The sequence below is a fragment of the Taudactylus pleione genome, unplaced genomic scaffold (genome assembly GCF_031769625.1).
Source record: "Taudactylus pleione unplaced genomic scaffold, aTauple2 ptg000421l, whole genome shotgun sequence".
NCBI lineage: Eukaryota > Metazoa > Chordata > Amphibia > Anura > Myobatrachidae > Taudactylus > Taudactylus pleione.
This window is the reverse complement of record NW_028284823.1, coordinates 3956617-3980370: the sequence shown is the minus strand read 5'-3', so window position 1 is coordinate 3980370 and position 23754 is coordinate 3956617. Positions and strand designations below refer to the sequence as shown.

Genomic DNA, 23754 nt, shown 5'->3' with positions numbered 1-23754 from the left:
TGTTCTTTATTTTTTGTAACAGATAATTTCACTAAATCCAAAGAACTGTGAGACTTGTAGGACTGAGTGTTCCTAATTTTAAGAAGTATAATTATGCAGCACAGCTGGTGCAGTGCATCCAATTAAAATTGGCTCTAGGCACACTTGCCTGCCATCCCAGAACATCTTATGGGCTCCCAGAAGAGTACAGTAGGTCTCCCTCACACATCTTGCCCACTTCCTAGTGAAATGGGTGACTGCTGGATTTGCATCACCACGGCCCTAATGAGGAGAAGCACCCAGGTCCACCCCACAGAGATCAGCTGCATCTCTTCTATGGGGACTTTCCCGAAGGGGCACATTTTAAAGTTGCCCCTACCAGCCCATCCTCATCCAGGGACCTATTTAGTAATAATTGTAATCTGAGTGCGATATGAGCACCTATGATTGTACTGCAGAATGCGATCATATTGCTGGGATGTAACAAAGAGCACCAGCAGGGACAGGGGCCCCCGTCCCTGCGATGTGCTGGGAGTGTAGTATAACCTCGTCAGTGGTCTCTTCACTCCTATGTCGGGGATCCTGTGTATGCGCAGCCTCCTTACCACATGTGCATGGCAGCTATTGCCGTGGAAAGTTCCTATGGAACCCTCTCTCGGCTAGTTTTGCAATATGTAGCCGATAGGCTTCAGAGGTTTGCACCATCTTCAGATACTAAATATTTGTGGGAGTTTTCAGGGAATAACCCGCAAATATTTAATGATAAATGGGCCCCCCAGTGATAATCCTTTCTCTTTCTCTCCCTCTGGCAATGTATGATGTGCTATAATCAATCACAATTAGAACTTATTGCCAATTCTAAGTGTAATATGTACATTTTGTTGACACTTTTTCTTAAGTGGACCCATCCAAGTGCATCCTCCTAATTACCCTCCTTCCTTTGCTCATCCTTTTCTTTCACCTTTGTATTCTTCCACACTATAGTAGGCAATTTAGTTCAGGGGCCTGATTCAGCAAGGAACGCAACTGTGAATGCGATTAAGCACGCAGTTCAACTGTGATAGTATGCTATTCCATTGAGATCGCAATGCCATCGCTGCACTACATAAGGTCGCCCACTTTATACACATCTGTAATGTTTAGCAAGACTGCAAAAACATTGATACAATCGAGTACATCGCAGCCTCACGCACACTTGCACAAGCCCTGACCTTACTCAGAAATTGTTAACTTCCACGCACGCTATCAGGCCTCAGGTTGCGTAGGGCATCGCATTGGGTAATTTATGCACACCCCTGCAATGGCGTTCCAACGCACTGGCACGTCTGCGTTTTTCCAGTCACCCTCCCGTCAACACCCACAAACGGCACTTCCTGTCAATCACTCTGCGATGGGTCTGCCTAGTCACTGCGATGGCAGTCCCATTCGCAATGGCTGGTTCGCACACGCGCAGTGCGATGCATAAGCAATCACAATACGCAATAACCAGCCGATTGCGTGTGTATTAGCAACTGCGTTCCTTGCTGAATCAGGTCCAGAGTACGGTTCAGTTACATTACCGTGGCTTGTGGAGTGTTTATTTTATATAACTATATATATAATTTGCAGGATCAGTCTCTGCAATGTTTATCGATTACCTTTGACAAATACGTAATATGCCAACACAAAAAAAAAGGAATAACAATCTGTACACCACCACACACTCTGTTTCCAGCAGTCCCTGCTATCTGTCTTACACAGATTGGAGAAACATAAAATAACAGTTGTGTAATGCGCTTTTTTTTTCTTTTCTAAAGCTTGTTTTGCCCTCTTGATAAATAGCCCTCTTTGTTGAGCTTCCTGGTGAACTGCTTCTATATATGTACCAGTATCAGCGGTGTCCTTCATTCTGTCTCTTTGTTCAACTCTCATTGTCAAGTGAGGCATTATGATTATTCTCTTGCAATTCTGTCTACTGAACACAATATAACTGTAATGGTCAATTGAAGAAAGTAGGGTGTCTCTTCGTCATATCACACAGTACTGTCTGTCTGCCCTGGCACAGCTGACGTGGGAGAGGTTTGTGCCTCTTGTGCCTTAATCCGCCCTTGCATGTTATGCTAAGAGCCTCCTACTAGGTGGGCTGTACCTTGTGCACACACAGATATAAGCCTGGAGTCCTGAGTCTGGGAATCAGTCCTGAAAGCATGTGCAAGGGACTTGCAGAATTACATTGCTCCTGTCTGGAATGGTAAGAGAACCACTCTAAGGACAGAAACCTAACACTGGAACTGCTTTATCACTGCGAAGATACACTGAAGAGAACCCAGCACTGCACAGAACAATGATGTACTTGAATTCATTTAATCCGGATGCCTTTTTGTGTGGCAGGGCGAAGGAGCTGCGGTCATCAATTGGCACCTTTATTCACAAAGTGGACGTTGGACACAAGCTTGTGCCATCCAGCTTGTACAAAAAGAAGGACACCCAAAAGTAAGTCCCAGTGTTTTCCAGTATGTACACAATGACCATATGTACATGTCTTTCTATTGTGCATGAATTAAACTGAGTCTTATATGTTCAGTTTTAGCAGCATGCTGCAAAGTCTAAATGTATTTTATTGTGCTGCATTTAACTCAACCATATAGCATCAATAGTTAGAATTGCATTTACAATTATATGAGATACTCTGCAGAAAGTGCACTAAAGTCTTCTCCATCTGTATATGCAGTGTTATCATGGCAGACGGAGTTTAACATGAAGTCGTCTGCCCCTATGTAACTCTGCAGCTTTCAGTACCAATTATAATATTTAAATAATGTGCATTCATTTATGTTTTGATATGTGTCTATGTTTTGTGCACAGAAAACTTTTCCTTGATGGGACACACATACTGTTAGGGGCAGAATTGTCAGAGACTTTGATAAATAAAGATTTCTTTATGATGAACAGCTTACAATCCATAAACATTGTCTTTAAACTGTCTGTCTTTCCCTGCAGAAACTGCGCAAAGGAAGCGATGAGATGGAAGGAATCTTTCAGCCAGCTGCTCAGTAGCAAAGGTAAGAATGGGTTAATCTGCATCACACTTTGGGTCCTGAAATTATTCAGACAGAAGTAATATCAGTTTGCAGAAGGATGGGGGTTGTACCTATGAGTATCATTAGCATTGGAAACTAGTGTGATATGCAAATGTATACATATGAAATAGAAGCATAAAGAAAACTAGTAGAGAATTGTCAGAATGTTTGATAACACCATGAAATATCAGAAATAAAGGACCATAGAGTGTAACAGGCAATATGTCTAAACGTCTGCATTTATCCGCTCTACAGATGGGCTGTCAGCCTTCCGCACCTTCCTTAAAACAGAATTCAGCGAGGAGAACCTGGAGTTCTGGGTAGCTTGCGAAGATTATAAGAAGACGCCTTCAACGACTAAGCTGCACGGCAAAGCTCAATGCATATTTCAGGAATTCATGCAGACCGGGGCCCCGCGAGAGGTAGGATACAGTACTAAATTTAGCATCCTGATAAGCAAAGTAACATCTGGTTTCTCAAACATGCTAGCCTGCCAAACTTCTAAATGGGATTAGCAGCAGGATAGACCTTACATAGATAAAGTAGATGCACTGGTATTATCCACAATGCTTTCACAGTGATCACTGAAACCAAACAACAGTTTTATTTTTTTCCCCTGACTCTTTAATATATTATACTAAATTGTACCTTACCTTAAAGACATAACTGTCTGTAGGAATTCCTAGTGGGTGTTAAGGGGTTAATACTCTTATTAATCTTATTGGTAGAAGGGAATAATCCTTCCTGCCCCATCCCTACACCTTTATATGATATATCCCAGGTGGAACTGCAGTTGCTGTGGAACTACACATTCCAGCATGCCCTGCCACAGTTTTGCTTTTAGGGCATGCTAAAACTGTGAAGTGCATGCTGGGATGTGTAGTTACACAGCAGCTGCACTGCCACAGGTTGTCTGCTCCTGTTATGTTCAATACCCTTTCTAATAAATTGATCTGTGGCTGGTAATATATTATCAGTACACTGTCCGCAAGACTGCTATGCTACAGTAGGCATAATGGTTAGTGAAAGTGGAGCTTGTCATCCTCTGAGCTGTAACTAGAAGCAACAAACCACTCTCAACCTTTCTGTGTTCATTGTATAGTAAGCCTGCTGCCCTATTACACAGTGCTGTAGGAGATTTTTAGTGATATGTAATAAGTAACAAATATATATATATATATATATATATATATATATCATTAATAAATATTTGCTAGAGATCTCTGCAGATTTTTTATGTAATTAGAAGGCTTCATTGTGCAAGAAATTCCACAATTGTGACATTTTGTGTTTTTCGCTTCCGCAGGTCAATATCGACCATCAAACCAGAGAATTCACACGACAGCAAGTGGCAGCCGCCTGTCGCAATTGCTTTGATGCAGCACAAGAGCAGACCCGTATTCTAATGGAAAAAGACTCCTATCCACGCTTCTTAAAATCCCCTCTCTATCAGCAACTGCTATCACAGTCATCTAGTAAAAAATTAAAATTATCATTTACATGAGTGGACAAGAAAAAGAGGAAGCAAGTATCAGTGCTGAGATGCGGATCTCAGTGGAGTGATCTAGAGCCCAGTTCATGAAATAACCCCACACCGTGTATTCCGGAGTCTGGGTACTGACTGAAGGGCGAAGACTTGAGTCCATCAAAAAGGGTGACCCGTAAGACAGAGAGCAAAAAAGACAATGCATAGTATGGGTCTATAAACTCTAGTCCGATGAATTCTCAAAGTGCTAGCTGTGATGTGACGGTGGTTGTGTCAGCACGCTCCTCCTGTAATCCTTCATTTGCATGTGGCAATATGTACAGGACTGAAATGAACGCCTGAGTCTCTCTCTTCTATCCGACTAGTGGTCCCATAGTGATTCCTGTGCTTTGTGTAAATGTTTTTGCACTGTGCCTGTACTGCTGAGTGTCACATCCTCTGGCAGCTTCCTATTGCCAGGAACACAAACTATTTTTTTTTGTTTTGTATGCAGATGAGTGATTATTAAATCATCTGGAAATGTGTTTCTACCTGGGACACAAAGGCTGCCAAGTATTTTAGCTGCATCCACTAGTAATAATACTAATATCCAGCAACTATTACAGGGACAATTGGAGGAAATAGGAAACAATGTATAAAAAGTTTGACACATTCCTAGCCATGTTTATCTTGGCAAACAGGAATTACAGACATATCAGTATAATGTATAGAGTGTGAGTGTCACAGATGTTAAATGGATTATGTTCATGCTTAATTATTTGCTATAATAATATGTTACACTGTATATATGTATGTATATACATGTTGGATATCTGGTAAATATATTATGTATGTTAATTTAAATGCGTCAATAAAATACCAGTCAATAAAAGTTTTTTTTAAAATAAATAATCAACTTCAGTTCTTTTATCATGGGGCTACCAAATGCATTTATGCCGCCATATCTAACAACAACACGACATTTACAATATCCAGGTTTTGTTAGATAGATAGATAGATAGATAGATAGATAGATAGATAGATAGATAGATAGATAGATAGATAGATAGATAGATAGATAGATAGATCAAGAGGTCGCTGACAGGACTTCGTTAACTGCACTCAGCAGCTGCGATGTTTCAGAGACATTAGAAAATTCCTTCTGACATCTCCAAGATGTTGCTACTGCCTGAATCCAGTAGTACAGGTTGAGTCTCCCATACCCAAATATTCCGAAATACGGAATATTCCGAATTACGGAATATTTTTAGTATGACTGAAAAATTGAAACCTTTTAATTTCTGATGGTTCAAGGTACACAAACTTTTTTTAAAGCACAAAATCATTAAAATAAAGTATAAAATGACCTTCATGCTGTGTGTATAAGGTGTATATGAAAAATAAATGAATTTCATGTATGAAAACAAACTTTGTTTGATGCTCTAAATTATTAAAAATATTAAATATATAAAAATTACCTGCAGTCTGTTTGTATAAGGTGCATATAGAACATAAATGCATTCTGTGTTTAGATTTGGGTCCCATACCCAAGATATCTCACACCTGGCGATGAACAGATATGTCTGCAGACATACCTGTCCATCGGCTGTGCAGAGCAGCCAATGAGATATGTCGGTGAACTACGCCGTTCACAGACATATCACGGGTACACACTGGCCGACGTGCAGCAGATATATTGGCCAATCAATTGATCGGCCAATATATCTGTCATTGTGTACCCAGCATTAGTATGCCTAGATTTATACCCCCTCTCCTCACAATTGTGTCCCTAATTATGCATTAATCTAATTGATATAGGTGGTGATTTATCAAATCTTGGAGAGATACAGTAAAATGGAGAGGGATAAAGTACTAACCAATCATCTTCTGTCATTTTACAGGCTGTGCTGGAAAACTGACAGATGCTGATTAATTGTTATGAGCAACTTCTCCACTTTATCTCCAAGATTTGATGAATATCCCCCATAGTCTGTATTAATCCCACATGCTCTCATACAGAGAAAACATTCCATAGCCCGCTGATGGTAAGAGGGAAGGGGTCCGGGTCATCCCTACATCTTATGCCCCCTGAGCTGAAACTAGACTGATGCTCCTAAGCAATTGCATGAGGGCTGTAGGAGCTATATTTACTAAAGTGCAGGTTTTTAGAAATGTGGTTGTTGCCCATAGCAACCACTCAGATTTTAGTAATTATCTTCTAGAAGGTACTAGATAAATGATAAGTAGAATCTGATTGGTTGGTATGGGTAACAATTGCATTTCTAAAAATCCGCACTTTAGTAAATATACCCCCTAGGAGCAAAGATCTTGGGGAGTGGATAAACGTGTTTGTGAGGGGTTAACAGTGCGAGTAAAAGAAGCAGAACAATCTCCCTTCCTTATAAAGAACTTACTCCGTTCTCACCGTGAGTCACTGCCGTGCTCCTCAGCCCCTGCAGGAGGAAGCACATGGTGAGACAGAGACAGACATCCATGGTTTCCATTAGTGCATGAATAACCGGAGAGTGGAGAGACAGGGGAGGGAGAGGAACAGTGTGGCTGGGAAACACTTCTATTTATTACTTATTTATTTATAAAGTATATTACAAGGAACAAATACCTATTTTTTCTAGTGTGTCCTGGTGACTCTATATACAGTTATGACCTAAATAATGACTAACGGTATAATTAACATTATAATCAAAAATGTGGTAACGGAGCTGAATAACAGAATTTTTGCAAGCTCTTAGGCAGAGGGCGGTTTTATGTGGCTTGACACGGACGGCCCAAAAGTGGAGAGCACCAAGATTTCTTTTTGGCTTTAGGAACCATTAGCAGGCTTCTCAAGATAGATCTTTGTGGGTGCAGCTAGAGTAAGAAGTCTGCTGAGGTAATTGGGCAACTTCACCAGAAGTATTTGTAAAACAAACAGGCAAATTGAACTCTACATCAAGACTTCAGGGACAGCCAGTCTAAGGGTCTATTTACTAAGCAGTGTTAGGAGACAGAGTGAAACGTGATAAGGTGCCAGCCAATCAGCTCCCAACTGTCACCTCACAGGCTGTGTTTAAAAAATGACAGTTGGGAGCTGATTGGCTGCACCTTATCATTTTTCACTCTGTCTCCCAACACTGCTTAGTAACTAGACCCCTAAATCTGACAGCATAACACTGTGATGTGTTCTATACTACAGTTACATTACACTACACTGACATTGAGGGGCTGTAGCATAAACTACATAAAATGAGAACCTTGTCTCTAGTGGGGGATGTAGTTATAATTCCAACAGCCGGGATGTCATCTCTTAGAATGCCGGCGCCGGAATCCCGACACCGTCTTGATGCTGGCGGTAATTGCCGGTGCCAGGATTCTGACAGGTAAGTACTGGGGTTTGGGAGATTGTTAGGATTAGGGGTTAGGGTTAAGCACTAGGGGGAGGGTTAGGGTTAGGCACTAAGGGGGAGGTTAGGTTTTGGTAGCAGGGAGGGAAGATTAGGGGGTAGAGTAAGGGGGAGGGTTAGAATACTGACCGCCAGGTGTCGGTATCCTAAGCCTGTTGGGATGCCGGTGCTGGCATCCCGTACCCAACCCTCGAATGCACATACTATTTTGCCACTTGAGGTGGGAATATCACCTCCTGTAATGGGAGTTGCCCTGGAAAGTGTTAATAAACCCTATTTAGGCTGTAATATTGCTAAATAATTTCTTATAATGTAAGCCATCCATAACTTAGGCTAAGTCTTACTGGGTATAAAGTTATTGGCAATGGTAAACATTGTGCAGTTTGTCAGGGTAATTTGGCTAATATTTGAGTCTGTTATGTTGAAGTCTAAGGATGATACATCATAATCAGTGTTGGACAGGAGCATGATGGACCCACCAGGGAATGCAGTGGTAGGTAACCAAGCTTAAGGAGTGTGACCAGCCACCACAGAGGGACTTGGCCAACCATTACAGAAGACATGCAAGAGGACCCCTTTATAGAGGAGGGGACAGGGCTGTGTCAAGACCATCTACTTTGATTGGCAGGAGGGCTAATCTTGGTGTAGTTTCCATAGAAACAAACCAAGCCCCTAGCTAATCCATGATCCTGCTCCTGGAGATGTTACCTATAGCAACCAATCAGCTTATAGCTATGATTTCTCTAATACATTCTAGAAAGTGTTATCTTAGATCTGGTTGGCTGCTATTGGAAACACCTCCACTTTTCCATCCTAGAAGTGTTAGTAAATCTACACCAGAATTTACACTTCAGCCACCTATGGAGACATATGGGAGACAAGCACTGAAAGGCAGCACCATTCATGAAACATTCTGCACCCGGAGGAGATAACCGCTCAGGTGCACAGTTTCAAATTTTACAGAATTTTTTTAGACTAGAGACAATGATTTATGGGTTGCACAAAAAGAAAAATGAGTATGAACGGTTGTTGGAAGGAAGTTCTGGAATGCTGTTCAGCTTGTCATTCTTATACACCATATCTATCACTGCGTGAGAACGGAAGCTGAACAGTGTCCGCTGGCTAATTCTCCTACATAACAGATGTTTCCACACCTGAATATGAATAACATGTTCTTAAAAAAACAAACTTGTCTATTTTTCCACCTTGCAAATTTGTTATCCATTTGCATTAAAAGTAAAATGACAATTTGACTTTTTAAAAATAATTTAAACAAAAAATTATTTATTTACTCCGGGCCACAGAGCAAAATTTTAGTAAAGGCATGGAGATACCACTATAATTTTCTGGGTCCCCTGCTCTGCTCTTGTTCTGGAGCTTGTGGCATTGGGTATGTACCAGTCAGATGAGACTCTCTGCTTTGCTCTTTTGAAAACAGAGTGGGGGCCACACACGGTGTTGCTGAGCAGTAGGCAGAGAGCAGGGGCCTCAGGCAAAGAGGGCATTGATGGGCCCCTCTCATCTCTGTGCCTTGTAGTGGCCGCACTCCCAACAATAGATCTGCCACTGACTTACTCCCTAACTGGAATGCACAATGGAAATAACAGATGAAATTGAGCATCTACAAGGGAGAACAAATGGACAGGCTGCACTGGAATATAAGACCCCATCATTAACTCAACTGTGTCATGCTTTTTTTAATAGATGTACAGTAATAGCATTGGCTATTCCCAGATCAGTGTTTTGTTAATAGATGTATTTTTTTTTTTTTTTTAAATAATGGAATTGCCTTTTAATTATTTCACCTTGACCATGTGACCTGTTTTCTTCTAACACCATACCAGATTTTACCACTTAAAGGGGCCTATTTATCATTACTAAAAAAAAATCGATGGAGGTAATTAAGTTTAGAACTCGCATGGAGTTCTACCTAATTACCAGAGGAATTCATCCTTCCTCCTCTCCATAAGTATCAATTCTGAAAAGTTGTCATTTTTACGATAACAGCTTTTCAGAAAATATATACTTTTCCCTATGTGCTCTAACTTACCGCAGCTGTAATCAGTGCTACGCATGCAACGTTACGTTCACAAAAGCGGCGCATGTGCAGCACTGATTACAGCTGTGGTAATTCTGTGTCCATCTGTATTCCAGCAACGGTAATGTAAGCGCCAGCATCCCGATGCCGGGATGCCGAACGCATCCCCAGCAGTTCACACCACAGAGGTACTCCCTTTCCACTGCAGTCTCTCCCTTTCCCCTGCAGTCTCTCCCACTGTCCCCTTCTCCTCTGCAGTCTCTCCCACTGGCCCTTTCACCCCTGCAGTCTCTCCCACTGTCCTCTTATCCCCTGCAGTCTCTCCCACTGTCCCCTTTTCACATGCAGCGTCTCCCACTGGCCCTTTAACCTCTGCAGTCTCTCCCACTGGCCCTTTCACCCCTGCAATCTCTCCCACTGTCCTCTTATCCCCTGCAGTCTCTACCACTGGCCCTTTCACCCCTGCAGTCTCTCCCACTGTCCTCTTTTCACATGCAGCGTCTCCCACTGGCCCTTTAACCTCTGCAGTCTCTCACACTGGCCCCATATTCAATGCAATCTTTCCCACTGTTCCCTTCTCCCCTACAGTCGGTCCTACTGTCCTCTTCTCCCGTGCAATCTCTCCCAGTGGTCTATTATCCCCTGCAGTCTCTCCCACTGTCGCCTTCTCCCCTGCAGGCTGTCCTACTGTCCTCTTCTCCCGTGCAATCTCTCCCAGTGGTCTGTTATCCCCTGCAGTCTCTCCCACTGTCGCCTTCACCCCTGCAGGCTGTCTGACTTGCCCTTTATCCTCTGCAGTCTCTCCCAGTGTCCCTTTAGTCCCTGCAGTCTCTCTGACTGTCCCCTTCTCCCCTGCAGTCTCTCCCACTGTCCCCTTTTTTCTGCAATCCCTCTGACTGTCATCTTATCCCCTGCAGTCTCTCTCACTGTCTCACTGTCCCACTGCAGGCTGTCTGACTGGCCCTTTTTCCCCTGCAATCTCTGCCACTGTCCTCTTTCCCCTGCAGTCTCTCCTACACTCTCCTTTTTTGTGCAGTCTCTCCCACGGTCCCCATATCCCCTGCACTGTAGTTTTCCTCACTATCTCCTTTAACCCTGCAGTCTCTCCCACTATTCTTTTCTCCTGCAGTCTCTCCCACTATTTCCTTTTCTCCTGCAGTCTCTCCAACTATTTCCTTTTCTCCTGCAGTCTCTCCAACTATTTCCTTTTCTCCTGCAGTCTCTCCAACTATTTCCTTTTCTCTTGCAGTCTCCTCCACTGTCACCTTTCCCCTGCAGTGTTTTTTACTGTCTGAAAAATTTGAGCTTCATCACCCTCTTCATATATGCCTGTACTCCCTCCCAATCTGCACCTCTGCCCCCTCCCAGCATGTTTGCCTCTGTCCCCATACCACATGGTACGGGGGCAGAATTGGCGTGTATGGATGGAGGACCAATTGCATTCAGAACCACAAATAAGAACCTAAGGCTGGCAGGTAAGCACAATTGTCTGTTACTAAGTGACTTATTTATCACAATCTGCATTTTTCATGTAGATGTGATGAATATTTTACACCCAAATTTGCAATGTGTAAATTAATATTTTCATGCAAATTTATAAAATCCTCTTGCCAGAAGATGGGCTCCGATAAGAGCCTGCCCTGGGGTAGAGCTGGAAGCATTGTGATAGCGTAACACTATCATACTGCTTTCTGGTTCGGGTCCTCGGCACACACTGTGCATGTGCTGCTCTCAGGGGCCAACAGAGAAGGATCCAGAGCACCCCCTCCAGAAAAATTTTCAAAATAGTAGCCCATAGGCTACTTTAGGGTAACACCATCTCCTCCACAATGTGCTGGTCGTAAAGCCAGGGCCACTTTCTTGTGTATTTCCTGCAGGCTAAAAGTTGCTAGCAAGGCAGTAATCAGATTTTGCACTACACTTTGGATTTGATAGCCTTTATTTACTATTCAGATTTCTTGTGGGTGCATACCTCAACAGTGGTTTCCTCTGGAAGCAGGTCAATGAATGTAGAGGTATGGCCAAATTCCAGAGCAGGATATTGAGCCCATGGGGCAAGAATCTCCTTCCAGTCAGCCCTGCCAAAATGTCAGTTCTTTTGAAGCAGACCAGTGTTATGCAACCTGACAGGGCCGTAACTAGGGGTGTGCAAGCGGTGCAGCCACACAGAGTGCAGGGCTCTGTGGGTGGCACCGTCTCTCACCCACGACCCCTGCATCTGGCTAGCAGGGTGCCTATCCAGGCGCCCTGCAGCCAGAATCTCTGCAGCAGTGCCGCCTGGAGCGTCCTTAGGATGCTTCAGGTGGTCACACTGCTGCCCTTACAGCCCCCTGGAGCATCCTAATGATGCGCTGGGCATTGCTGTAAATCCCTGCGTTTGTGGTCCCGCCCCCTCCTTGTGACATCACACGGAGCGGGCGTGGCCTTCCCTGGGCGATGGAACCACTGGTTGCGGCTCTGCAACCTGGTGCCCTTATACTAGAAAATACTGGTCTGCTTAAGTACTAAAAGTGTTTATTTTAAAGGTGAGTTTTATTAAACAAATATAAAATGTTCTCTCTCCACTAATGATAATCTCTGAAGTCCACTTACTGTGAGTGGGAATCTTGTAAGGCTGAGCGCCAGATGTAAAAGAAATGTGTGCTGTGTCCTAATTTGAGGAACTCGGCACACATACTTATACAGGGGTCAGGCTCTGGGGGGCAGGGCCGTAACTAGGGCGGTGCGACCTGTGCCATGGCACAGGGCACCGCAGGGCAGGGGGCGCTGTTTGGGCCTGTCAATTTTCCTGTTTATTATCATTCTCACTTGTAGCTTCCTCTTCTTTTATCCGCAGCATCTCCTGGCCTCCCCTATCTCATCCCTGGCCCTTCCCCATGAGGCCATGGCCCTTTTTCAGGTGCTTATGTCCCTATTGAAAAAGTGTGTGGGGGGGGGGCACCAATGCTCTCTCTGGCACTTAGCACCAAAAAGTCTAGTTACGACTCTGCTGGGGGGGATGTAGTTATGAGGTCGGCGGCCGCAATGCCGCTGGTCTCAATACCGACAAGGAAATCCTGACAAGGGACTTAAGATAGGCGTCAGTATTTCGACACCTATCTTAGGGCCTGATTCAGACCCACTCGCGAGCGGCTGTCCACTCGCAAGTGGGTCGATGTTATGGACTGAGCATGCGCACGACGGAGGGAGCTCCGTCGTGCGCATGCGCCAGACGCGACGAGCGAAGGAAAGTCCTTCGCTCGTTGTGTCCGATCAAAGGGGGCGTGCTGTCAATGTTGATTGACAGCACGCCCCCTTTGGTGGGCGTGCCGGGGGCGTGCCTCCCTGACGGGGGCGTTCCCACGGGAACGCCTCCCGTCAGAAGCCGGCCCACTGACATCACTAGTGATGTCAGTGGGAGTGATTTTGGCTCTGATAGAGCCAAAATCACTCCGGAGCTTGCGGTTGAAAACCTCAACCGCAGGCTCCGGCTCGCAAATTCGATGGTCGCGATGGTCTCGACCATCGCGGCCATCACAATGCACACTCGTATAGCCTGTGGGTGGTGACCCACAGCTATACGAGCGTCCAGGAGGACGCTCCATGAAAATGGAGGCCGGCCCTCATTCAGAGCGTGCGCTCTGCTCAGAGCGTACGGCTCTGAATGAGGGCCTTAGTACGGACACCGGAATGCTGAAGGACACCAGCCCGTACGAGATAAGTCTGGGGCGTCCTTAGCGTTAGCCGTGGGGGGGAGGGTTAGGTTTAGGGAGCGTAGTGGTTAAGGGTTAGGGTTTTTTTGGGGGGAATATGGGTTAGGCACCCACAGGGGGGAAGGTTAGGGTTGGGCACCCCCAGGGGGAGGTTAGGGATAGGCACCCCCCCCACGGAGGGTTAGGTTTAGGGTGCGGTAAGGAGAGGTTAGGGTTAGGCACCAGCAGGGGTAGGTTAGGGTTAGGCAATAGGGGTGGAGGTTAGGGTTAGGCACCACTAAGGGAGCGTTAGGGTTAGGGGGGGAGAGGGGTAGGGATATGGTACTTACCTGCTCTGTCGGGATCTTCTCCCTTCGGCCGCTGGGACTTCATACCCATGGGGTAGTACATTGTTTGACCATTCTTCGGTAATGCACTATATTGTATTGTAAGTACAGATGTGCGGGTCTGGATTTCTGAAATCTGAACACACCAGAATTTAGGGATTCAGAGTAGAACTGCGTGAAGTTTCGGATTCACTTTTGTGTCCCGGTTCGCACCGAGCCCCAGTTCGGATCTGTTGCCAGTTCGGAATGCGGATTTAAGAACCGAACTCGGGTTTTGGATTTGGACATTTAACTGTTTTTATCAATTTTCAACTGGTTTTTATCTGAATCCAAAACCAAAACACTTGAGGGTGGTTTTGCAAAACCAAAACACGAAGATGAATCCAAAACCAAAACATGGGGGTCCATGCATATCTCTAAAAGTAAGGCCACCAGGCTACCTGACTTAAATAGAGTAGCTGCAGTACTGGCGGTTGTGGGAATACCGAGGTAATATTTAGCTGATCAGACCCGCCAACCTAAATGTCTGTCCATAAGTCAGCCCTATGCTAGGCCCTAGGCAAATCGCAAGCGAAAGACTCGGGGCCAAATGTAATAGGGTGAGAGGTTAGAAAATGCGAGAGTTTAGCAGTAAGCTCTCACACTTTTTAAACTCGGACAATGTAATAGAGTCTGAGACCATGCAAACTCACATGTTTTTAGACTAAACAAACTCACGATTTAAACTCTCATCCAGATGTTTTCCCATTTTCAAGATAAAACTAGACCAATGTGAGAGGTTACTGCTAAACTCTCACATTTTCTAAACTCTCACCCTATGACATTTGGCCCTCAGTCTTTTATTATTAAGTTGCACGGCACAAAAACAGTAGTGTCTTTGCTTGAGTAACTTCAGTAATTTTGCAGCTGAGCCAAGCAATCACTCTCTTTCCCACGTACCTGGCCTTGGACAAGCAGTAGTATAGTTTACTGAGACTTTACGATTCACTTGCGGCCTGACCTTCGCCACCATGTGACCAGTCCAAACAGAACCATGTCCCTAGTAGATTAAAATAAATATACCACTGTGCAAATATACCAGAGCAGCAACAAAAAAATCAGAGGTGTTACCTTACATTTATGAAACAATAGAAAAAAGGAGAATATCTGCGCTTCTGTATTGGGATATGAGTTATTGCACAAGTTTCTTCATTAAAGCAGATGTTTTAGTGATCTGTAAGATGTTCTTTTTTCCTTTTTTTCAGGGTATCTTTAGCCAGTTAGCTCTTATTTAGTTTAGATTTTTCCCTTCTCCCCAATATAACACAGCGGTATACCTCAAAATAATGGAGAAACTGATATAGTGCATTACCTTTATTTAACCTTAAAAACATAATGTGGGGGAGATGTACTGAGTCTTGGAGAGAGAGAAAGTGGAGAGAGATAAATTACTGACCAATCAGCTCCTAACTATCATTTTACAGATCTGTGCTTGAAAAATTACAGCTAGGAGCTGATTGATTGGTACTTTATCTCTCTCCAAGACTTAGTACATCTACCCCAAAATAAGTAAAGTATTCTACATACCAAATAAAAAGGTAAAAATAGTTTCTCTGAATAATAGCCTGAAGCAAGTTCCCAGGAACCTTCACAGCGAACTTCTAGTTAGATCAGATCCAAATTGGTAGCTGAACTCCTCACACCTACAACACGTTTCAACTTGACAGTCTTTTTGGACTTCTGATTCCCCCAGGCTGTGTCCAGTGGCAGTGTCAGGCTCAATGTACTCCTACCAACAGCCTCACTCACTGATAGTGACATAATGCTCAATGTACTCCTAACAACAGCCTCACTCACTGATAGTGACATAATGCTCAATGTACTCCTACCAACAGCCTCACTCACTGATAGTGACATAATGCTCAATGTACTCCTAACAACAGCCTCACTCACTGATAGTGACTTAATTTGTGTGGATTATAAAAATTATTGGGAAAAAATCAGATATAACGTTTTCTGCATTTGATAATGAAAAGAAAGCAATGTTTGCACATTCTGTGTTGGCCCTCGGTTTACCTAAAACTACAGGACTCACAGCATCATATCATATTTTGCAGAATTAGCTAAATGTCTTTAATTAAAGTCTGATTTCAAGTGCTCATGGACAAACTGTGGTTTTCCCAAGGATGTTGGACTATAAGTCCCAGCAAACACTGCCATCTTACAGATCTCATAGTCATAATAGGACTCTCTGTCCCTTTCGGCAGCCTCCTCAGACGTAATAACAGAGATGCTATGACAACAAACAGCACAGGACAACTCTGTGCCCATTAATAATAACCTCAACCTGGATCTGATATTTTCCCATACCCTGTAATGTCAAGCTGTGGGAACAGCCGGGAAAGTTACACATGCAATGTAGTTATACTACATGTGTGTGATTATAATTGTCAGTTTGGTGTAGTATTGTGTAAAAAGAGACGGAATTACATTTTGCATAAAAACTTTGAAAAGTTACAGAGCATTGCATTCAGTCACAGGTGTGGGTGATTCTATGAGGATTTAGCTGAATTAAAGGTACGCTAGCCACAAAAATATAGCATGCTTATTCCTGCCTATTACAAGGGAATGATTGTGGTAGATAGAAAGGCTTACTTATAAACTACAGTAGCTGACCCACGTTGCTTTTTTATTGTATAAGTGCTCCTGGTTGTATGTTAAGGTGCTCGGCCAATTCCAGGACCTACAAAACCGTGTACCTATCTGGATATATTTACACCCTCACTCCAGGTTTTCACCAGCATCTACATACCCAGCCCCACCCCAATCTCAATGGATCTTGTGTACTTTACTATTCTCCGATCTTTGGGGGTCATACCCACTCGCAAGCGGCAGTACGCTCGCAAGTGGGTCGATGTTCCCCACTGCGTCTGAAGCCGGCCCGACTGAAATCACTAGTGATGTCAGTGAGAGTGATTTTGGCTCTGATAGAGCCAAAATCACTCCTGGCCTTGCGGTTGAGAAACCCGACCACAGGGTTTCACTCGCAAGTCCGATGGTCGCGTTGGTCAAGACCATCGCGACCATCTTGTTGGACGCTCGTATATGCTGTGGGTGGTGACCCACAGCTATACGAGCGTCCAGGAGGACGCTCCATTTTAATGGAGGTGGGCCCTGATTCAGAGCGAGCGCTCTGGTCAGAGCGTCCGGCTCTGAATCAGGGCCTTTGTTTCTTCTAATTCTTCTTCTCTGTTTTCTGCCTTCTGTCTGCTGAGGAGGGGGTTCTGTCATCTTCTCATCTCTGTCAGGAACTGGGAGCAGGAAGTTCTGAGATAGATGTTGATTGCAACTCCAATCCACTAATCACAGTGGGGCAGATGTATGAAGCTCTGGGAAGTGGTAAAGAGGAGAGTGTTAAACTATCAGCCAATCTGCTGCTAATTGTCATTTTTCAAACACAGTCTGTAACATGACAGTTGGGAGCTGAGTGGCTGGTCGTTTATCACTCCCCAGTTTATCACTTTCCTACATTCTGAAGTACCAATCTACTATTAATACTCTGCTGCAGTGCACTATTCCACTAATCTCTCCTACATTCTAAAGTACCAGTCTCCTATTAATACTCCTGCTGCAGTGCACTATTCCACTAATCTCTCCTATGTTCTAAAGTACCAGTCTCCTATTAATACTCCTGCTGCAGTGCACTATTCCACCATTCTCTCCTACGTTCTGAAGTACCAATCCACTATTAACACACCTTCTGCAGTGCACTATTCCACCATTCTCTCCTATGTTCTGAAGTACCAATCCACTATTAACACACCTTCTGCAGTGCACTATTCCACTAATCTCCCATATGTTCTGAAGTATTAAAATCCACTAATTACACTCATGCTGCAGTGCACTATTCCACTAAATCTCCCCTATGTTCTGAACAGAGGCACTGATTCAGAGCTGGACTCTCTGATAGAGCGCTCGCTCTGAATCAGAGTCGGCCTTCTTGATTTTTTAGAGCCGCCTCCTGGCTGCTCGCATAGCTGTGGCGAGCGGGTCTGAATCAGGCCCAGAGATGGCTAGTGAGTGAGCGTCTCAACACACTGACTCGAATCATTCAGATGAGTGAATGATTCGAGTCACTCACTGTTTGGTGTGTCGAGACACCCACCTCCCTAGCCTTTCTCTCAGCGGAAGCCTGAGTCAGTGGCAGCTCCGCCCCCTACACTGCTGATCCGACCCACCTGATCATACTTCTGTACTGAGTCAGTGTGCAGAAGCGTGATTAGGTCGGATGCATCAGCAGTGTAGGGGGCGGAGCTGTCAGCGACTCACTCTGAGTCTCGCTGCTACAGCCAGGGCTCAGGAGTCAGTGCAGAACCCTGAGCTGCAGTGCTGGGCTGCAGGGGGTGGAGCTGTCTGCAACTCACTCAGAGTCGCTGGCACCTCTGCTTCCTACAGCTCTAAAGAGCAATGTACCGAGACAGAGGACCTCATTCAGAGTCGGTCGTTGCGGCCGCACGGTCGTACGCCACCGATGTTCGCTAAACTGCGCATGCGTAAAATTCGCAATGCGCGTATGCAAACTAGCTATTACAATCAGAAATTTCTCTCTCCTTCAACTTGGCCAGGTCGTTAGTTTGAGTGACAGGATGAGGCGTTTGTGGGTGGTAACAGGGGAAGGTGCTTGTGAACGGGGGAGTGGAGATCCGAACGCAGGCGTGCCTGACTATGCAAATGGCGTTTTATGGGAGTGCATAATTAACTAAGTAGTGTCATGGCACATGTGACATGGGAGGTTTTTACACTGACTTGATCGTAGTGCTTAAGAGAGGGTATGGTCAACCTTAAGCTCTATGACCAGCTCTGATGGTTCCCGATGATCTCGATTAATTCTTATATGCCCGGAGATGACGTGTAATGGGAACGAGAAGGGGGCGTATTTTTAGTCTTACGGCCGCATCCTCCCCTCGCTCATCCAGCTAACGATCACATCTTAACGACGCAACTTGCGAGCGCTTCATTTGCATATCCGGCCCCTTTTACCTTACGACCATTCGGCCGCAACGACCGACTCTGAATGAGGTCCACTGTCTCGAGACACTTCACTGAGTTGAGCCATTTGGCTCAACTCAGAGCTGGGATTCGCTCCGCCCATCTCTAGTTCTGAAGTACTAATCCACTGATTACACTCCTGCTGCAGTGCACTATTCCACTAATCTCCCCTATGTTCTGTGGTACTGATCCACTAATTACACTCCTGCTGCAGTGCACTATTCCACTAATCTCCCCTATGTTCTGTGGTACTGATCCTCCTGCTGCAGTGCACTATTCCACCATTCTCTCCTTTCTGAAATCCGAACACACCTGAATTCAGGGGTTCCGAGTAGAACCGAGTCAAGGTTCGGATTCACTTTTGTGACCCGGTCCCAGTTCGGATTGGTTGCTAGTTCAGAATTAGGATTTAAAAAACGAACTCGGGTTTTGGATTCAGACATTTTAGCTGTTTTTATAAATTTTTATTGATTTTATCAATTTTTATCCTGAGCCAAAACCAAAACACGAAAATAAGTCCAGTTCCAAAACCAAATCACAGGAGTCTGTGCACATCTGTACTAATTACACTCCTGCTGCAGTGCACTATTCCACTAATCTCCCCTATGTTCTGAAGTACCAGTCCACAAATCACATTCCTGTTGCAGTGCACTATTTCACTAATATCTCCAATGTTCTGATGCACCATTCCAGTAATCACATTCTTGCTGTAATGTAATATTGTACAAATCCTACAGTGTATGTGCTTAAATGTATTATTTCACTTTACACATCCTTGCTGTATAATAGGTCTCCACTAATACCATCTCTGCTCCAAAGGATTATTCCACAATCTGCATCTTTGCTGCAGCTCATCAGTTCAATAACTGCATCTACGCTGTAAATACTGCTTCACAAAACAGTGTCATTGATAAAGTGCATTATTCCACCATATATAAGATGACACCAGATTCATCATATACTCCACAGCAGTGTCATCACACAATGCTCCATTGTAGACTTCTTGCACGCACAAAAGGGGACATGGCCTCGTGCTGCAAGGCTATGCCACATGATGTGTGACACCTCATGCCCCATTTTCATCACACTGGGGACTTGCCCAGCTTTCTGGCTGCTGCTGGGCAAGCTCCAGCCTCCCCCGACTCCTGGCACAGTGTCACCACTGCTAGGTGACACCATCAGAGGGGGTGACACCAAAATAGTAGAGCAGCTGTGCTATTTTGGTGTCGCCCCCTCCAATGGTGTCACCCGGTGCGGTCTGCACCACCCTAGTGATACCACTGCTCTAGGGCACAGAATTGTGTATTTCCACTAATACTTTAATAGTCACACTTTTCTTAATAGATCCTATTCTATTTTCTTTTTTTCATTCCAAATGCTTCCAATTGATTTTTCTTATTATTAATATTATTATTATTAGTAGTTATTAGCATTACTAGTAGCAGTAGTTGTAGTGGTGGTAGTAGTAATGGTACTGTAGTAGTAGTGGTAATTGTAGTATTAAGTATTACTAGTAGTAGTAGTAGTAGTAGTAGCGGTAGTAGTACTATTGGTACTGTAGTAGTAGTAGTGGTAGTAGTAGTAGTAGTAGTAGTAGTAGTAGTAGTGGTAGTAGTAATGGTACTGTAGTAGTAGTAGTAGTAGTAGTAGTAGTAGTAGTAGTAGTAGCAGTGGTAGTAGTAACAGTACTGTAGTAGTAGTAGTAGTGGTAATAGTAGTATTAAGTATTACTAGTAGTAGTAGTAGTAGTAGTAGTGGTAGTAGTAACAGTACTGTAGTAGTAGTAGTAGTAGTGGTAATAGTAGTATTAAGTTATACTAGTAGTAGTAGTGGCTGTAGTAGTAATGGTACTGTTGCAGTAGTAGTATTAAGTATTAATAGTAGTAGTAGTAGTAGTAGTAATAGTAGTATTAATATTATTATTAGTAGTAGTAGTTATTAGTATTATTATTATTAGTAGTAGTAGTTATTAGTATTATTATTAGAAGTAGTAGTAGTGGTGATAGTAGTATTGATACTGTAGTAGTAGTTGTACTGTAGTACTAGTAGTGGTACTGTAGTAGTAATAGTAGTAGTAGTGGTGGTAATAGTAGTATTAATATGTTTGGGAAGGGTCAGGGAGACATAGGGCCATATTCAATTGGAGGCGAAAAGCCGTTATCGGCGATCATTTTTTGCCGATGACATAATTTTTGAATGTTTTTATTTACCCCGTATTCATTTACAAAGACTTTTCGCTGGTGCGAAAGTCTTTGTAAAAAAACGGGGATAAGTTTTCACCACAGAATAGGTGGCGAAATAAAGTGCAGAATTGGGGTTTAGGGGTGCAGACTTAAAAAAAATAGCCTGCACCCCTGGGAATGATCTGTGTCAAAAAAAGTAAAAAAAAAAATTAAATAGGTACACCCCAAAAAAATAAGTTAAATTAAAAAAAATTATGGGGAACAAAGTTGTAACCTAACAAAATTAATTCAGGGGGGGTTCCCAAGTATGCGGCAGGTGTTTTAAAGAATGCGGGTAGTAATGGCAGGTGCATTTTTGAAACATTTTAAAAATGCACTTTAGGGACTTGAAAATAGACTTGCACCCATTTTCATGTACCCCAAATTTGATGCACCTAGTTTTTAAAAACCATACTTACCTTCCGCAGGCCAAAACGGGGGTACCCATAGTGTTCCCCCATGTCAGGACATCATTAGGGGGGTCCCTGGATGATTTCCCAAAAATTCCCTATCTTTTCCCAATACTTACCTTTCCGCCGGGTCACGTTTTCGCTCCTTTCTAATTGAATGCGGGGATAAAGCGGGCGCGCACCCGATACTTTATCCCTGCAAAACCTCCGATGTGGAGCGAAAAGTCCAGCACAGTCTTTTCGCTCCACTATTGAATACGGGCCTTAGTGGGACTATACTGTAAAACAGACTGGACATTGCAGAAACTTAGGTGTCTATCAATCCATCTCGTAATAAATCCTTGACGTAGGTCATTGTTCCACAAACAAGTTCACACTTAGTATAAAAATCTTTTACAAACTAGGGGCTTATTTAGAGTTGAGTGCCAATGCAAAAAAATACACCTAAAATGCGGGGAGCACAACTGGACTCATTTTACTCTTGAAATATGTGTCACTCAAAACAGAGTGTTAAAATGCAGCCACCTCAAGACAAGTTTTAGGTGTATCTATACGTGTATACAAAATATCTAAAATAAATAATAAAAAAATAAATATCCTACAGTATGGCGAAACCTTGCAAGAGATTTCCCTGTGAATCAAGGAGATTTACATGTGTGACACCTTTACTGTAGTTCATTTGCACTTAAGATCCTCCCCAGGTATGGGAACAACTTACATGAAACTTAAATTCCACCTAATAGAGATGTACTCAGACCCCTGTGTTTTGGTTTTGGTTCAAAATAAACATCGTGTTTTGGTTTCGGCAATACCACCTTCAAGTATTTTGGTTCGAGTTCGGCTTTGGTTTTGGATTTCTTTATACATTTATAAAAACAGCTAAAATCGTTTTATTTGGACCAGTTTTTTGTCCGTTTAGTATTATTAATATCAATAACGTTAATTTCCAGTATTTTTCAGTCAGTTTTGGCCACCTCACACAGCACCTGAAATTACGTGGGACTTACATGCAATCCAAAACATGCTAGACCTGGTTTTTAAATCCAAATTCTGAATCAAGAGAAGACTCGAGTTAGGACTCTGCTGTACTCAGAACCCCAAAGTGATTCCGAATTGGGACTTGATTCGACTCGAAACCCCTACATTATATTCGAGTGTGTTCGGTTTCCAAGGAAACTAAACCACTCATATCTAATGTTTAATACAACAAAGTAAAGTTTTGCACATGAACTGTGTACTCTACTGTACGTCTGACCCTAAATGATGTCAGAGATGTATAAATAAGTGTTATTTCACTAAGCTATAATGTGTTATTCCACTAACCACATCGCAGCTGTACTTTTCCTTTAGTTATATTCAATTTGTAAATAAATGTTACATGTTGTTCAATACTCTTAGTTTTCCTTCTACGTAATCATTGATTTGTAAAATGAAGTTTTCTTCTCAGAAGATAAGGGATGTAGGAGGCCAGCTAATAAATATTAGGTTTATTATTAAATGCTTGGTACAGTACAAATAACTGTGTCTAGCGACTGGACGCTGCCCGGCTTTAAAACATGATGTTCTCTGGCGTTTGGCTTGATCACAAAACAGCAAACATTACCCTGTCCCAGGATAGTGACCTCTGAAATGTTATCTTTAGCATCCTGTGAAAACAGAAAATATTATGTTGCATTTATGCTCAGTGAGCAACGTGCATAGGGTAGAAGCTTGGATCAAACAAGAAAGAGTAGGTAGTTTACAGAATTCAGGACAACCAGCATATAACGCATACTTGCCTACCCTCCCGATTTGGCCGGGAGCCTCCCGAAAATCGGGTGCCACTCCTGGCCCCCTGGAAAGGCAGGCATTCCTCCTGGTCCCCGGCGACCATCTGGCTCCCGGCGATTACCATATAAACCCCGGCAGCGGAGGGGCCGGTGACGTGATTTGCGGTGAATCGCGTCATTGTGGCCCCGCCCCCTGCTTCACAATCCCATTATTCTCTGCATTGTGAAGAGGGGGCGGGGCCGCAATGATGTGATCACGCTGTCACGCCCATTCCCCCGTTTTCGCCTCATATACCTGGCAAACGCCCCCCCCCCATTGATGAAGCCCGACAGCTCCCTCCCGGAAGGAGGGAGCTAAAAGTTGG

General features: G+C 43.7%; 1 protein-coding gene across 1 annotated transcript; it reads left to right on the top strand.

Moving 5' to 3' along the window:
* The first annotated feature begins 2165 nt into the window (after window positions 1-2165).
* On the top strand, window positions 2166-5530 carry LOC148506201 (regulator of G protein signaling 16-like). The gene is made up of 4 exons (XM_088447139.1): window positions 2166-2451; window positions 2959-3020; window positions 3294-3460; window positions 4345-5530. Exons 1-4 carry the CDS (start codon window positions 2303-2305, stop codon window positions 4540-4542), a joined length of 576 nt encoding a protein of 191 aa, XP_088303265.1. The 5' UTR covers window positions 2166-2302; the 3' UTR covers window positions 4543-5530.
* The last annotated feature ends 18224 nt before the right edge of the window (window positions 5531-23754 follow it).

Bases quoted from the DNA above. Each gene is read 5' to 3' on its own strand.
- LOC148506201 (XM_088447139.1), top strand. From the start codon at position 2,303: ATGATGTACTTGAATTCATTTAATCCGGATGCCTTTTTGTGTGGCAGG. The intron at 3,021-3,293 runs GTAAGAATGGGT...TCCGCTCTACAG, and splicing joins CCAGCTGCTCAGTAGCAAAG to ATGGGCTGTCAGCCTTCCGC. The intron at 3,461-4,344 runs GTAGGATACAGT...TCGCTTCCGCAG, and splicing joins AGACCGGGGCCCCGCGAGAG to GTCAATATCGACCATCAAAC.